The 16,340-nt window shown below is 44.1% G+C and overlaps 1 protein-coding gene across 13 annotated transcripts in view; it reads right to left on the minus strand.

Moving 5' to 3' along the window:
- Nucleotides 1-16,340, minus strand: part of AGBL2 (AGBL carboxypeptidase 2) — a 50,061-nt gene that overhangs the window by 16,441 nt on the left and 17,280 nt on the right. For all 13 annotated transcript variants that reach the window (XM_063711193.1, XM_055354928.2, XM_063711192.1 and 10 more), the window contains 6 exons: nt 16,067-16,220; nt 14,023-14,805; nt 9,849-10,005; nt 5,844-5,970; nt 3,873-3,973; nt 1,213-1,343 (listed from right to left, as the gene is read on the minus strand). In XM_063711193.1, the coding sequence (XP_063567263.1) occupies nt 1,213-1,343; nt 3,873-3,973; nt 5,844-5,970; nt 9,849-10,005; nt 14,023-14,805; nt 16,067-16,220 (1,453 nt within the window). The remainder of the gene's footprint in view (nt 1-1,212; nt 1,344-3,872; nt 3,974-5,843; nt 5,971-9,848; nt 10,006-14,022; nt 14,806-16,066; nt 16,221-16,340) is intronic.

Consider the following 16,340-nt stretch of genomic DNA (forward strand, 5'->3'; position numbering starts at 1 on the left):
ACCTCTCCACTGAACTCCAGACCCATATAGCCTACTGCTTGTTCGAGGTCTCCGCTAAATATATAATGGACATTACAAACTTAACAAGCCTAACACTAGACTCCTGATCTTCACTACCTCTCTAATTTTTTCCACTCCTTTGATCTTTCCCATCTCAGCTAAAGGCAACTCCATCCAAACAATTGTGGAGTCATTCTCTTCTTTTCTCATGCCCATATCCAATCCACAGGCAAATCCTAATGTTTATAATTTCAAAATATATCTAGAATCCAACTAATTCACACATCCCCCCACAACCACTGCTGCTACTCTGGTCTAAGCCTCCATTACCTTTTACCTGTATTATTGGTCTAAGCCTCCATTATCTTTTACGTATATTATTGCAAGAGCCTCCTATTGAGTCTCCCTGCTTAGAACTTCCCTCTTTATGATCTACTTTTCACACAGCAGCCAGTGTTCCTGTTGAAACTAAAACCTGTCTGGGGCCGGACGCGGTGGCTCACGCCTGTAATCCCAGCACTTTGGGAGGCCCAGGCGGGTGGATCACGAGGTCAGGAGATTGAGACCATCCTGGCTAACACGGTGAAACCCCGTCTCTACTAAAAATACAAAAAATTAGCTGGGCGTGGTTGCAGGCGCCTGTAGTCCCAGCTACTTGGGAGGCTGAGCCCGGAGAATGGCCTGAACCCGGAAGGCGGAGCTTGCAGTGAGTGGAGATCGCGCCACTGCAGCCTGGGCGACAGAGAGAGCCTCCATCTCAAAAAAAAAAAAAAAAGAAACTAAAACCTGTCAAACCATGATATTTCTCTACTCAAAACCTTCCAAAGGCTTTCCATCTCCCTTGGAGTGAAAGGCAAAGGCTTTGCAGTTCCCTACAAGGCCCTACACAAACTGCCTGCCCAACTCCCTACTCCTTTCTAATGGCTAAAACAGAGGCTGACAAAGAATATTCACTCTTTTGTTTTGTTTTTTGTTTCTGAGCCTGTCGCCCATGCTGGAGTGCAGTGGCATGATCTTGGCTCACTGTAGCCTTAACTTCCTGGGCTCAGGTGATCCTCCCACCTCAGCCTCCCCAGTGTCTGGGACTACAGGCATAGATCACCAAGCCCAGCTAATTTTTGTATTTTTTGTAGAGACAAGATCTCACTATATCACCCAGGTTAACAACAAAATATTAAAAAACAAAACAAAACTCTATTTTTTCTTTGTTACCTGGATTCAATGTCAGACAAAGAGATGTCACTCCAACTTCCTTCTAAATCTACATCTTGTCCAAGTTCATGGAATTTCTTGTGGATTTCCTGTCGTAAAAGCTCCTTAAGCTCTGCTAGACACTGAGTGAACTATGAAAGTGAAAAAAAGAACAATTTTGTTAATTCATTTTATTTTATTTATTTATTATTATTATTTTTGAGATGGAGTTTGACTCTTGTTGCCCAGGCTGGAGTACAATGGCACTATCTTGGCTCACTGCAACCTCTGTCTCCTGGGTTCAAGCGATTCTTCTGCCTCAGCCTCCCAAGTAGCTGGGATTACAGGCATGCCCCACCACACTCAGCTAATTTTGTATTTTTAGTAGAGACAGGGTTTCACCATATTGGTCAGGCTGGTTTTGAACTCCCGACCTCAGGTGATCCACCTGCCTCAGCTTCCCAAAGTGCTGGGATTACAGGCATGAGCCACCATGCCTGGCCCATTTTATTTATTCATCAAATATTTACTAAGTATATGCTGAAAGGCATTTTATTTATTGCTGGGAACACAAAGATAAATAACCTGCACCCCTGCTAGTTAGGACATGTTAACAGAAAATTACATGAGCTGGAGGAACAAATAGAAATTTTTTTAGGGCAGAACATCAGTGAGCACTGCTCTAACCACTTTTCTCTGGCTAGAGCCAACTTCTTTTTTATTTCTTTTTGAGACAGAGTCTTGCTCTGTCTCCAGGCTGGAGTACAGTGGCGTGATCTTGGCTCACTGCAACCTCCGCCCCCTGGGTTCAAGCCATTCTCCTGCCTCAGCCTCCCGAGTAGCTGGGACTACAGGCGTACACCACCACGCCCAGCTAATTTTTGTATTTTTAGTAGAGATGGGGTTTCACCACGTTGGCCAGGATGGTCTCGAACTCCTGACCTCGTGATCTGCCCGCCTTGGCCTCCCAAAGTGCTGGGATTACAGGCGTGAGCCATCATGCCTGGCTGCCAACTTCTTCAACAATGCAATACTCTATTTTATTTTATTTTATTTTTTTATTTTTTTTGAGACGGAGTCTTGCTCTGTCACCCAGGCTGGAGTGTAGTGGCATGATCTCTGCTCACTGCAACCTCCGCTTCCCGGGTTCAAGTGTTTCTCCTGCCTCAGCCTCCTGAGCAGCTGGGATTACAGGCACTTGCCACCACGCCCGGCTAATTTTTGTATTTTTAGTAGAGATGGGGCTTTCACCGTGTTGGTCAGGCTGGTCTCAAACTCCTGACCTTGTGATTTGCCAGCCTTAGCCTCCCAAAGTGCTGGGATTACAGGTGTGAGCCACTGCACCCAGCCTGATGATGATTATTATTAGTTTTTTGTTTGTTTGTTTGTTTGGGAAGACATAATTAACGAGGCAAGACCTCAGAAAGGCCATAGGGGAAGTCAACAAGTGTACACAGAGCAGGGCTAACTTTGGAGAAGAGAAAAGACACCTGGCTGGGCACAGTGGCTCGCGCCTGTAATCCCAGCACTTTGGGAGGCTGAGGCGGGCAGAGTACCTGAGGTCAGGAGTTCCAGACCAGCCTGACCAATATGGTGAAACCCCATCTGTACTAAAAAATACAAAAATTAGCCGGACGTGGTGGTGCATGCCTGTAATCCCAGCTACTCAGTAGACTGAGGCAGGAGAATTGCATGATCCTGGGAGGCGGAGATTGCAGTGAGCCGAGTTTGCGCCACTGCACTCCAGCCTGGGTGACAGATGGAGACCCTGTCTCAAAAAAAAAGAACAGAAAAAAAAAGAAAAGACACCTGATTTTCTAAAATAAAAGGAAAGATAATTAGTGTTGTAGCTGGGCACAGTGGCTCATGCTTGTAATCCCAGCACTTTGAGAGGCTGAGGCAGGAGGATCACGAGCCCAGGAACTGGAGACCAGCCTGGGAACAGAAAAACCCTGTCTCTATAAAAGCTTAAAAATTAGCTATGTGTGGTGGTGCATACTTGTGGTCTCAACTACTTGGGAGGCTAAGGTGTTGAGGCTGCAATGAGCCGTGATCACCCCATTGCACTTCAGCCTGGGTAACAGAGTCAGATTCTGTCTCAAAAGAAAAAAAAAAGAATAGGTGTTGCCATAGGTTAAGTCCAGAAGTGAGGGAGAGGTGTTCCAAAGGACTGTCTCCATCTTCTTGGTGAATTATGAGGTCTTACCATTTGTAGACAGTATGCAGTCTGGGGGCTTTCTTATTTTCTTTTATTATAAAAACTTCAGAAAACTAGTAAGAGGAAAATAAAGATTGCCTGTAATTCCACTGGGCTCACTTTGGACCCATGTGAAACTGATCACAGCATCATCATCACATTTCTTTTTTTTTTTTTGAGTCTCGCTCTGTCCCCCAGGCTGGAGTGCAGTGGTGTGATCTCGACTCAGTGCAACCTCCGCCTCCTAGGTTCAAGTGATTCTCCTGCCTCAGCCTCCCGAGAGCTGGGATTACAGGCACATGCCACCACGACCAGCTAATTTTTTGTATTTTTAGTAGAGAGAGGGTTTTGCCATGTTGCCCAGGCTGGTCTTGAACTCCTGAGCTCAGGCAATCCACCCACTTCAGCCTCCCAAAGTGCTAGGATTACAGGTGTGAGCCACCATGCCTGGCCTTCACCACATTTCTTGAAACCCCATTTTTACCTTCGTTTGGTCAGGGTCACAAAAGTCCAGAAGGGTGTCACAGACATGATAACCTAAGGACTTCAGATCTTCGATGGTAAAGTGAGTGTCTCTTTTACTACCTGGAAAAAAAAAAACCCCACAAACATTTCCAATTAAATCTTAGTGACTGAATGTAAATCTAATTTATGATTATCTTTTTAAAAATACCACCACTGGCCAGGCGCGGTGGTTTACGCCTGTAATCCCAGCACTTTGGGAGGCCAAGGCAGGCAGATCATGAGGTCAGGAGATTGAGACCATCCTGGCTAACACGGTGAAAGCTTGTCTCTACTAAAAAATACAAAGAAAATTAGCCAGGCGTGGTGGCGGGCGCCTGTAGCCTGTAGTCCTATCTACTCAGGAGGCTGAGGCAGGAGAATGGTGTGAATCCGGGAGGTAGAGCTTGCAATGAGCTGAGATCGTGCCACTGCACTCCAGCCTGGATGACACAGCAAGACTGTCTCAAAAAAATAAAAATAAAAAATAAAAAAATACCACCACTGGCCAGGCACAGTGGCTCATGCCTATAATCCCAGCACTTTGAGAGACCAAGGCAGGCCCTTCACTTGAGCCTAGGAGTTTGAGACTAGTCTGAGCAACATGGTGAGACCTTGTCTCTACAAAAAATACAAAAATTAGCCTGACATTGTGGCATGTGCCTATAGTCCCAGCTACTCAGGAGGCTGAGGCTGGAGGCTAAGGTGGGAGGATCGCCTGAGCCAGGGAGGCGAGGTTTCAGTGAGCTGGGATTGTGCCACTGCACTCCAGCCTGGGTAACAGAGGGAGACCCTGAAACAAAACAAAACAAAACAAAACAAAACACCTCTTATTCTAGAATATTATGCTTCAGGAGAGTGTAGCTCTCCTAGTTTTAGTTTGGTTCAGAAGAATCTTTGGCAATGAAAAAATTATAATCATGATGGTTCTAATTACTGGGGTTTTTACTTCATGTTAGGCACTATGGGAAGTGCACTCCATGCACCATCTCACTAAGCAGTACCTACAATGCAAGTACTATTATTATTGCAGTAAAAGGAAAATGAGGCTGGGCATGGTGGCTCATGCCTGCCATCCCAGTACTTTGAGAGGCCGAGGCAGGAGGATTGCTTGAGCCAGGGAGTTTGAGGCCAGCTTGAGCAACATAAGGAGACCCTGTCTCTACAAAAAAAAATTAGCCAGGCATGGTGACATGCACCTATAGTCCCAGCTACACGAGGGGCTAAGGTGGGAGAATCGCTTGAGCCTGGGAGGTTGAGAATGCGGAGAGCCATGATCATGCCACTACACTCTAGCCTGGGTGAAAGAAACCCTGTCTCAAAAAAACAAAATAAATAAAAATTAAAAAAAGAAAGAAAAAAATGAAGTTCAAAAAGGCCAGATAATTTACCGAAGAACACAAAACTTGTTAATGCAGCTGAAATTCAACCCCCTATCTGCCTGATTCCAGGTTTTTTGTTTGTTTGTTTTGAGACAGAGTCTCGCTCTGTCACCCAAGCTGGAGTGCAATGGCACGATCTTGGCTCACTGCAACCTTCACCTCCCGGGTTCACGCGATTCTCCTGCCTCAACCTCCAGAGTAGCTGGGACTACCGGCACGTGCCACCACGCCCAGCTAATTTTTAGTAGAGATGGGGTTTCACCATGTTGGTCACGCTGGTCTTGATCTCCTGACCTCGTGGTCTGCCCGCCTTGGCCTCCCAAAGTGCTGGGATTACAGGCGTGAGCCACTGCGCCTGGCCTGATTCCAGGTCTTTAGCAACCACTATGCCATACTGCCCCATCAAATATATTTCACATTCATATGTTGGGCACTCAAATTTAGCATAAGTCTAGACAAAGAAATCCTCTAGATCAGTTATCTCCCCAGCATTCAAAGGCATTTTATCTCCCTGATGCTTTGCTTGGATTTCCCTTCCTATGCTGGCCTATGATATGCAAAAGAGAATGTACCTAGGGTGGACCCGCCAAAGGTAGACTCCATGGTGTAGCTGTTTAGGATTCCCATCCGCCACATAACAACTCGTCCTGTTCCTTCTTTGCATTTTTGGACCTTAAAATTACAACTGTGAAAAGAGAACTAAAAAGAAATCCAAATTTTCTGTTAATCATAAATCAGCAAATGTAAAATATCTAAGATTCATTAATATGATACAAGAATAATTTCCTTGGGGTCCATATGTTATTTCCCAAAGCATGTTCCACAAAATACTAATTTGGAGGGATGTTAACAGGTATTATGGGGGAAAAAGGAGTTCTGTGGTCATGTTAGTCAGGGAGATGAAAGGTTAACAAAACTAAACAGGCTCTCTTTGCAAGCCCTGTTAGAGTGTTTAATATGAGGACTGTAATCTTCCAAAGGGAAGAGAGTATATTTGCAATATGTTTTCCAAACATTTTTGCCCATGAACTCTTCCTTCCTGTTGTCCCCACCCCACTCCCCTAAGGAGAATTTTGCAGGAATAGGTTTCCTAGGCATCCGTTTGGCATTCAAGGCACTAGCCAACCTTTCTAAGACTTATTTTCTGCCACTCTCCAACTTGAACCCCTAAATCTAGTTGTGTTTATCTTCTGTCTATGATGTGTATTCCTTACCCCCATAATCTCTGCCTGGAACTCTCTCCCTTACACTAATCTTATCACTTGGAGTTCAATATCCTCCCTTATCTTTTATGACCCCTCAGCCCTTGTGTGTCACTTGGAGTTTGTAATATACACTTGGCACCTCTCTCTATCCACCCTATCGTGCTAAAAAGATTTTGCAGTTGAAAGTATCTCATTGTCCAGCGATTTTTAAATTGTGCTCTGTGGAATCCAGGGGTTCTATTGAGGAGCCTCAGGGCATTTCTGCTTCATGGAGGGAAGGAGCAGAGGAGACAGGGTTCCCTGCTTCAATTAGTTTGTTTTAGATATGGGTTCTGGGTGTGATTTCCTGAAAGAAAGAAAAGAAGATAAGAGAAGGAAAAGAAGGAAAGGAAAGGAAAGGAAAAGAAAGAAAGAAAAAGAAGAAGAGAAGAGAAGAGAAAAAAAGAAACGAAAAAAGAGAAGAGAAGAGAAAGAGAAAGAGAGGCCGGGCATGGTGGCTCATGCCTGTAATCCCAGCACTTTGGGAGGCCGAGACGGCCCAATCACCTGAGGTCAGGAATTTGAGACCAGCCTGGCCAAGATGGCGAAACCCCGACTCTACTAAAAATACAAAAAAATTAGCCGGGCATGGCAGCATGCACCTGTAATCCCAGCTACTCAGGAGGCTGAGGCAGGAGAATTGCTTGAATCTGGGAGGAGGTTGCAGTGAGCTGAGATCGTGCCACTGACTCCGGCTTGGGCGACAGAGCGAGACTCAAAAAACAAAAGAGAGAGAGAGGAAGGAAGGAAAGCTTCCTCCTTTTCTTTTTTTAAACAAATAAGAGTAACAATACAAAATATTTTTATCATATATCTTTATGGTAAAAAGTCTGTAATATCGGTCAGGCACAGTGGCTAACCCCTGGAATCCTAGCACTTTGGGAGGCTGAGGTGGGTGGATCATGAGGTCAGGAGATTGAGACCATCCTGGTCAACACGGTGAAACCCTGTCTCTACTAAAAATACAAAAAAATTTAGCCGAGTGTGGTAGCTTGTGCCTGTAATCCCAGCTACCCGGGAGGCTGAGGTAGGAGAATCACTTCAACTCAGGAGGTGGAGGTTACAGTGAGCTGAGACACACCACTGCACTCCAGCCTGGGCGACAGAGTGAGACTCCATCTCAAAAAAAAAAAAAAAAAAAATTAAAATACTTTTCTAAAGCCAGTGCAGTGGCTCACACCTGTAATCCCAGCACTTTGGGAGGCTGAGGTGGTGAGGTGGGAGAGTTGCTTGAACCCAGGAGTTCAAGACCAGCCTGGGCAACATAGTGAGACCCTGTCTCTATTAAAAAAAAAAAAAAAACTTAAAAAAATCCAGTCTAGGCCGTGCGTGGCATGGTGGCTCATGCTTGTAATCCCAACACTTTGGGAGACCAAGGCGGGCAGATCACGAGGTAAGGAGTTTGAGACCAGCCTGGCCTACATCTCTACTAAAAATACCCCATCTCTACTAAACCCCATCTCTACTAAAAATACAAAAGTAGCCAGGCATGGTGGCGCCTGCCTGTAATCTCAGCTACTCGGGAGGCTGAGGCAGAAGAATTGCTTGAACCCGGGAGGCGGAGGTTGCAGTGAGTGGAGATCGTGTTACTGCACTCCAATCTGGGTGACAGAGCAAGACTATGTCTTGAAAAAATAAATAAAAGGACGGGTGTGGTGGCTCACACCTATAATCCCAGCACTTTGGGAGGCTGAGGCGGGTGGTCAGGAGTTCAAGACCAGCCTTGCCAAGATGGTGAAACCCTGTCTCTATTAAAAATACAAAAATTAGCCGGGTGTGGTGGCGGGTGCCTGTAATCCCAGACCCTCGGGAGGCTGAGGCAGAGAATTGCTTGAACCTGGGAGATGGAGGGTGCAGTGAGCCGAGATCGTGCCACTGCACTCCATCCTGGGAGACAGAACAAGACTCTGTCTCAAAAAAAAAAAAAAAATAAGAAGAAGAAGAAAAAAATAAGTAAAATAAATAAATAAATAAATAAAAATCCAATCTACTTTCTTCTTCTGAAAGCTACATTTTGTGGATCTATTTATGATGTGAAAAACCAGCTTCTACACCAATGAAGATTACCTGTATATGCCTGTCACAAAATTAGTCAATTATTAAAAACTTTTATATTGTTTTCATTAAGCTCTTTAATATCTTACAATTATTTGTGATCTTCTAGTATATAACCTTTCCTATGAAGACTCATGACATTAGCATTTTGCTTGTCCTTCAATCTCTTCTTCCAGGGTCAACCACCACAGGATAGGTGATAGATAACTGTATATATAAGAATTTCAACTTATGGTGGGGCGCAGTAGCTCACGCCTGTAATCCCAGCACTTTGGGAGGCTGGGGCAGGCGGATCACTTGAGGTCAGGAGTTTGAGAACAGTAGTAGCTCACGCCTGTAATCTCAGCACTTTGGGAGGCCGGGGCAGGCGGATCACTTGAGGTCAGGAGTTTGAGAACAGCCTAGCCAACGTGGTGAAACCCTGTCTCCACTAAAAGTACAAAAAAATTTAGCCAGGCATGGTTGTGCATGCCTGTACTCTCAACTACTCAGGAAACTGAGGCAGGAGAATTGCTTGAATCTGGGAGGCAGAGGTTGCAGTGAGCCAAGACTGCACCACTACACTCCAGCCTCGACAGAGTGAGACTCCGTCTCAAAAAAAAGAAAAAAGGATACCACATTTTATTTATCTGTTGATTGGTTGATGGACACAGCAATTCTTTTTTATTCTATTGTTTAGTAGTGGCAGGGGTCTCCCTATGTTGCCCAGGCTGGTCTCGAACTCCTGGGCTCAAGCAATATGCCCACCTCAGCCTCCCAAAGTGCTAGGATTACAGGCATGAGCCACTGTAGCTGGCAGGACACAGCAATTCTTTTTTTTTTTTGAGATGGAGTTCCGCTCTTGTTGCCCAGGCTGGAGTGCAATGGCACAATCTCTGCTCACTGCAACCTCTGCCTCCCAAGTTTAAGCGATTCTCCTGCCTCAGCCTCCCAAGTAACTGGCACTACAGGCATGTGCCGCCATGCCTGGCTACTTTTTGTATTTTTAATAGAGATGGGGTTTCTCTGTGTTGGTCAGGCTGGTCTCGAACTCCTGACCTCAGGTAATCTGCTTGCCTTGGCCCCCCAAAGTGCTGGGATTACGGGTGTGAGCCACTGTGCCTGGCCCCACAGCAATTCTTAAAACCACGCTTTTCTAAATTCTTGAAGTCTAGGTTGCTCGGATTTACCAAAGATGATAAAAAGAGATACAAAATGCCAAATAAAACACTACATATAGGAAGCAGTGAGTTCCCATGTCCCTAACTCAATGGAGAGAAAATTACATTATGTGCTTACCTTATCTGGTGCATTTTTGCATAACATTAAAGGAAAGACTCGTTCATGAAGCCAGTATTTGCGATTGTTGTTATTACAGCCATACAGGAAGATATTATTCTTACGACTGTGGCCATGGAAATCACAATACAACAGAACCTCTCTTTCTTCAAGAAGTCTATTAAGGGGGCAAACAAAGGACTCAGTGGACACCCAAATGCATACAAATAATTAAGGATCATTTGGTATCTCTTCCTTAAATACAGCTGTTAATACTTTCCCTCCTAAGAAAATCTCAACTCCATTGGCCTTCAATGGACCCTATCGCCATTCTCAGCCACTGCAGAAAACATGTCATCAGCTTGCCTTGCCAGTCAGAGGAACTTGAAATGGAAAATTTCTTTTTTTCTTTTTTGAGACAGGGTCTTGCCCTGTTGCTCAGGCTGGAGTGTAGTGGCCTGACCATGGCTCACTGCAGCCTTGACCTCCTGGGCTCAAGTCATCCGCCCACCTCAGCCTCCTAAGTAGTTGGGACTACAGGCACACACCAATACACCCAGCTATTTTTGTTTCTGGTTTTTTTTTTTTTTTTTTTTTGTAGAGGCAGGGTGATAGAGTTTGGGTATTTGTCTCTGCCCAAATCTCAGGTTGAGATATAATCCCTAGTGTTGGAGGTGGGGTCTAGCGAGAGGTATTTGGATAGTGGTGGTGGATCCCTCATGAGTGGCTTGGGCCATCCCCTGGTGATACATGAGCTCTCACTCTGACTTTGCACAAGATCTGGTTGTTTAAAAATGTGTGACACCGGCCGGGCACGGTGGCTCATGCCTATAATCCCAGCACTTTGGGAGGCCGAGGCAGGTGGATCACCTGAGGTTAGGAGTTCGAGACCAGCCTGACCAACCTGGTGAAGCCCCATCTCTACTAAAAATACAAAATTAGCTAGGTGTTGTGGTGCATGCCTGTAATGCCAGCTACTTGGCAGGCTGAGGCAGGAGAATCACTTGAACACAGGAGGTGGAGGTTGCAGTAAGCCGAGATTGCGCCATTGCATTCTAGCCTGGGCATCAAGAGTGAAACTCTATCTCCAAAAAAAAAAAAAAAAAAATGGTAGGGGGAGGGGGGAGGGATAGCATTAGGAGATATACCTAATGCTAAATGACGACTTAATGGGTGCAGCACACCAGCATGGCACATGTATACATATGTAACTAAGCTGCACATTGTGCACATGTACCCTAAAACTTAAAATATAATAATAATTTAAAAATAAATAAAAAAAAATAAAAAAATAAAGTTTAGTTAGATCTTCCTACATGCTGTCTGCAATTCTGAAGGGTGCCTGGTGCACACAGGTAATGATACAGTAAGTTAATCCTTTAATTAATTAAATCCAGGCCCATTAACACCAGAACTGGGCTTTGACTGAACAGATAAAATATTTGACTTAATATCAACAGAGCGGACAGTATTACGTTTTGTCCTATAAAAATACAGCTCTCTACTAAAAATGAAAAAAAAACCCACTTATACTAGAAATGATGGAAAAAACATTCCCGTTATCAATTATTCATTGAAACTAAAGAATATTTAGTTTGGCTGCTAGCACAGTGCCTGGCACACAGTAAATATTCAATAAATGTATGTGAAATTGAAAAAAAAAAAATGAACTCCGTCTCAAAAAAAAAAAAATGTGTGGCACCTCCCCTACACTTATTCTCTCTCTCCTACTCCTGCTTTCGCCATATGATGTGCCTGCTCCCTCTTTGCCTTCTGCCATGATTGTACGCTTCCTGAGGGCTCCCTAGAAGTTGAGCAGATGCTAGCACCATGCTTCTTGTAAAGCTGCAGAACTATGAGCCAATTAAACCTCTTTTCTTTATAAATTACCCAGTCTAAGGTATTTCTTTCTTTCTTTTTTCTTTCTTTCTTTTTTTTTTTTTGTTGAGACAGAGTCTCACTCTGTCACCTAGGCTGGAGTGCAGTGGCGTGATCTCGGCTCACTGCAACCTCTGCCTCCCAGGTTCAAGCAATTCTAGTGCTTCAGCCTCCTGAGTAGCTGGGATTACAGGCGTGCACCACCATGCCAGGCTAATTTTTGTATTTTTAGTAGAGACGGGGTTTCACCATGTTGGCTAGGCAGGTCTCAAACTCCTGACCTCAAGTGATCTGCCTGCCTCAGCCTCCCAAAGTGCTGGGATTACAGACATGAGCCACCACGCCTGGCCAGATATTTCTTTATAGCAATGCAAATACAACCTAATACACGGGGTCTCACTATGTTGCTCAGGCTGGTCTCCAACACCTTGGCTCAAGTGATCCTCCTGCCTCGGCCTCTCAAAGTGCTGGGATTACAGGCATGAGTCACTGTGCCTGACCAGAAATGGAAAAGTTCTGATGTGGAAAGGGGTGGTGGGTAGCCTTGCGTAAGTTGACAAGGAAGTGCATAAAAGCCTACTGAGAAAAAGCTCACCATGGTGCAGACCTGTGAAGAAAGGGAGGGAGGCAGAGAGTGGGCAGTTGCAGGAAAGAAAAAGAACCAAAGAAAGCCTTGATTCCTGACTTTTGAGGGCCGGTTCCTACAAGGCTCAGCTCTTCTTTGTCTCATGATCACCCAGGACACCTATTCCAGCTTTCCAAATATGTTCACTTTCCCCATGATGAGTATAATAACAACAATGCTACACATTTATAATATGCTGGGTACTATAGTAAATAGATCATGTGATTATCTCAATCCTCACAGTAACCACCCAAGGCAGGTATTATTTTTCCGCTCTACAGATGAGAAAGCTGAAGCTCAGACACATTAAATCACTTAGCCAAGGTCACAGAACCAGCCAGCAGTAAAAACAGGTCTCAAACTCAGGCCTGTCTGACTCTGAAACATGTGCTCTTTAGCTATGCCTGCCATGGTGCCATCTCAGCTCATTGCAACCTCTGCCTCCCAGGTTCAAGTGATTCTCCTGACTTGGCATCCTGAGTAGCTGGGATTACAGGCACCCGCCATCATGCCCGGCTAATTTTTCTATTTTTAGTAGAGACGAGGTTTCACCATGTTGGCCAGGCTGGTCTCAAACTCCTGATCTCAGGTGATCTGCCTGCCTCAGCCTCCCAAAGTGCTGGGATTATAGGTGTCAGCCACTGAGCCCAGCCCACATATTCTTATATGCTGTATTTTCATTTCCAATGGCATGAAAATTCCTTTAAGGTGGGTGCTATTACATTATAGCCTTCAATGCTTTTATACAGGCTTGAAAACTGCTGACTGATGTTATGATTCTTTCTTTGTGATAGGCAATATAAGATCGTAAAAGGAATTTAGACTCTGGAACCAGAGAGAGAGCCTGTATTTAAATATCTACTTTGTCACTTAATAGCTTTATGACCTTAGACAAGTTACTTAACCTATCCACTTCTCAATTTTTTTTTTTTTTTTTTTGAGATGGAGTCTCACTCTGCCACCCAGGCTGGAATGCAGTGGCACGTTCTTGGCTCACTGCAACCTCTACCTCCCTGGTTCAAGCGATTCTCCTGTCTCAGCCTCTTCAGTAGCTGAGATTACAGGCACCCACCAGCACGCCTGGCTAATTTTTGTATCTTTAGCAGAGACTGGGTTTCGCCATGTTGGCCAGGTTGGTCTTGAACTCCTGACCCCAGGTAATCCGCCCACTTCAGCCTCCCAAAGTGCTGGGATTACAGCCATGAGCCACCACGCCTGGCCTAGGTTCTCAATTTCTGTATCATACAACATGCGATATTGACTGTGCCTACCTCATAACGTTAATGTGAAGATTAAATGAGTCATGTGTGTAATGCACCTACCATACAGCTTGCCACTTCATGCATACACATTTACTAATTGTTAGCTACTATTATTATGATACAAGTCTCATCATGAAGACCTATGAACTCCCCTGAACTCTGACCTTTTCCATTCAATTATTTCACTTACAAGTGAAATGACTCTTGCTGAAATGTTGCATGTCCAGTTTCAACCCAAAGACAAGACATGATTTAAAAGTCTGAAAATTAACAAAGTCACTTGACTACAAAGAGACTGGTAAGGGCTCTGTCTCCAAAGTCATACTCAATTCCTTTAACAACAGAAGAGACCTCATACCCCATCAGGTAGGGATATCTGGTGCTAGGACTCATAGCAGTCACAGAAAGATCAACAGATAAAAAGTCCCACCTTTTGATCATGTTCCTGGTGTACCAAATACAAGGGAAAGACTCCTTCAGAATGGTTTTATAATGCCTGTTCAAATCCCTTCCGGCCAAGGAACACCGATAATTCCCCACAATCACACCATCTGGATTTAACATGGGAAGCACCTTGAAGACAAAAATATCTCTGAGGAGCTGGGCATCTGGGGAGTTGCTAAGGATGAAGTCCAAAAAGCCTTTCATAACCCAGGAGCCATTACTTTCTCCAGGGTGAACTCTGGCACTCAAGACCACAGCTTTCTTTGCAGCTGCCTCTTGAGGGGTCTGGGATGGGTTGGTGATGGTGAGCAAGTAAACAGTATTTCCTGCTAGGCTCCTGCATAAAGTTTGGAGCTTGCAGAACTGAGACTGGATAGGGTTGTTTGCCACTGACAGGAGGTAGCATTGCAAATCAGTGTATGTATATGGGTAGAAGTGTGCAAAGAAGCAAGTGTCCTGGTCATATGGAAACTGAATGGTCCACGTGAGACAGTAGAAGGGCTGCTGCCCATCATCCGTGTTGTTCTTGTAGTACTTGATTTCATTTCCTTCTCTCCTCCAGCCAATATTGCGGGTGTTGGCATCCAATTGGGAGTACAAGAGTGGCTTCATTCCTATAGTATAAAGACTCTTGGGTTTTAGCAAGTTGACAATGGTGAAGCGATAGGTGGCATCTTTTCTGGTGTTCTGAACACGAAAATAAAACCACTGAGTGTGTTTGTTAGTGTAGAGGTCAGTTCGCAAGGTGAGTTCATACTCATAGGTGTCTCTGTAATGGAGAAAATAGAAAAACTCTGTAAGCTTACACCCTGCTTTAAAAAACAAATTGGGAAAATGTTGTTTTCTCCTGGTAAAAACAGGTCTTATTACAACAGAAAAATCTGCTACCTTAATCATTTATTCTCTGTAATCCCAGCACTTTGGGAGGCTGAGGCAGGCTGATCACCTGAGGTCAGGAGTTCAAGACCAGCCTGGCCAACATGGTGAAACCCCATCTCTACTAAATATACAAAAAAAAAAAAAAAAAATTAGCCAGGTGTGGTGGCGGGTGCCTGTAATCCCAGCTACTTGGGAGGCTGAAGCAAGAGAATCACTTGAACCCACGAGGTGTAGGTTGCAGTGAGCCGAGATCGTGCCATTGCTCTCCAGCCTGAGCAACAGAGCAAGACTCCATCTTGAGGAAAAAACAAACAAACAAACAAAAACAATAAGGAAGTATATCTATGGTACTCCCATAGAAAAACACCTGAAATTTATGAAGTGGAAAAAAAATTTGCCAATTTGCAAAACAATACGTACATATACCATTAACCAATTTTTATTTTAAAAATATATAAATGGCCAGGCACGGTGGCTCATGCCTGTAATCCCTGCACTTTGGGAGGCCGAGATGGGCAGATCACGAAGTCAGGAGATCAAGACCATCCTGGCTAACATGGTGAAATCCCGTCTGTACTAAAAATACAAAAAAATTAGCCAGGCATGGTGGCAGGCGCCTGTAGTCCCAGCTACTCAGGAGGCTGAGGCAGGAGAATGGCATGAACCTGGGAGGCAGAGCTTGCAGTGAGCCAAGATCGTGTCACTGCACTCCAGCCTGGGCGACAGAGAGAGACTCCATCTCAAGAAAAAAAAAAAAAAAAAAAAAAAAAAAAAAAAAATATATATATATATATATATATATATATAATTTATGTACATTACACATACACACACAGAAAAAAATTAAGGCATATACACCAAACTTAATATTTGCTGCATCTAGGAAGTATGACTATAGGACTTTTTATGTTACATATTTTTACTAATACAAATTTTAGGTGAGCTCTAATTTCTTCTATAAGCAAAGTAAACAATTTAGAAAACATTTTATTTTGGGGAAAAAAATGAGTAACAATTACTCCATTTTTCTTCATACCCATAACTATTTCCCATCACCTCTTTCTTTTTTGCAAGTACTTCTGATTCCTAATATCATTACTGAAGACACCTAGTCACTCCAATTATCATCCCTTTGAGAAATTGTTACTCACACTCTGACAGCTTTTTGCAGATTCCCACTCTCAAACCTTGATTCAAACAGTAGAGTATTATCTTCTGGTCCTTGCAACGTGACAGCAAGTTCCTTGATAATTCCTCGTTTGCCTCCCACTCTGGCACTGGTAAAATAGGAACCTTCTGTAGGCACTGCAGAGAAAAGAGATATATTTAGGCTAGGTTCTACTCAGAATCCACTCATTCAGCAAATACTTAAGTGGCCCCTCTAAGTGGTCAACACTATTCTAGACCAACAATGAAATTTCTAAT

The sequence above is a fragment of the Gorilla gorilla genome, chromosome 9, assembly GCF_029281585.2.
Source record: "Gorilla gorilla gorilla isolate KB3781 chromosome 9, NHGRI_mGorGor1-v2.1_pri, whole genome shotgun sequence".
Taxonomy (NCBI): Eukaryota; Metazoa; Chordata; class Mammalia; order Primates; family Hominidae; genus Gorilla; species Gorilla gorilla.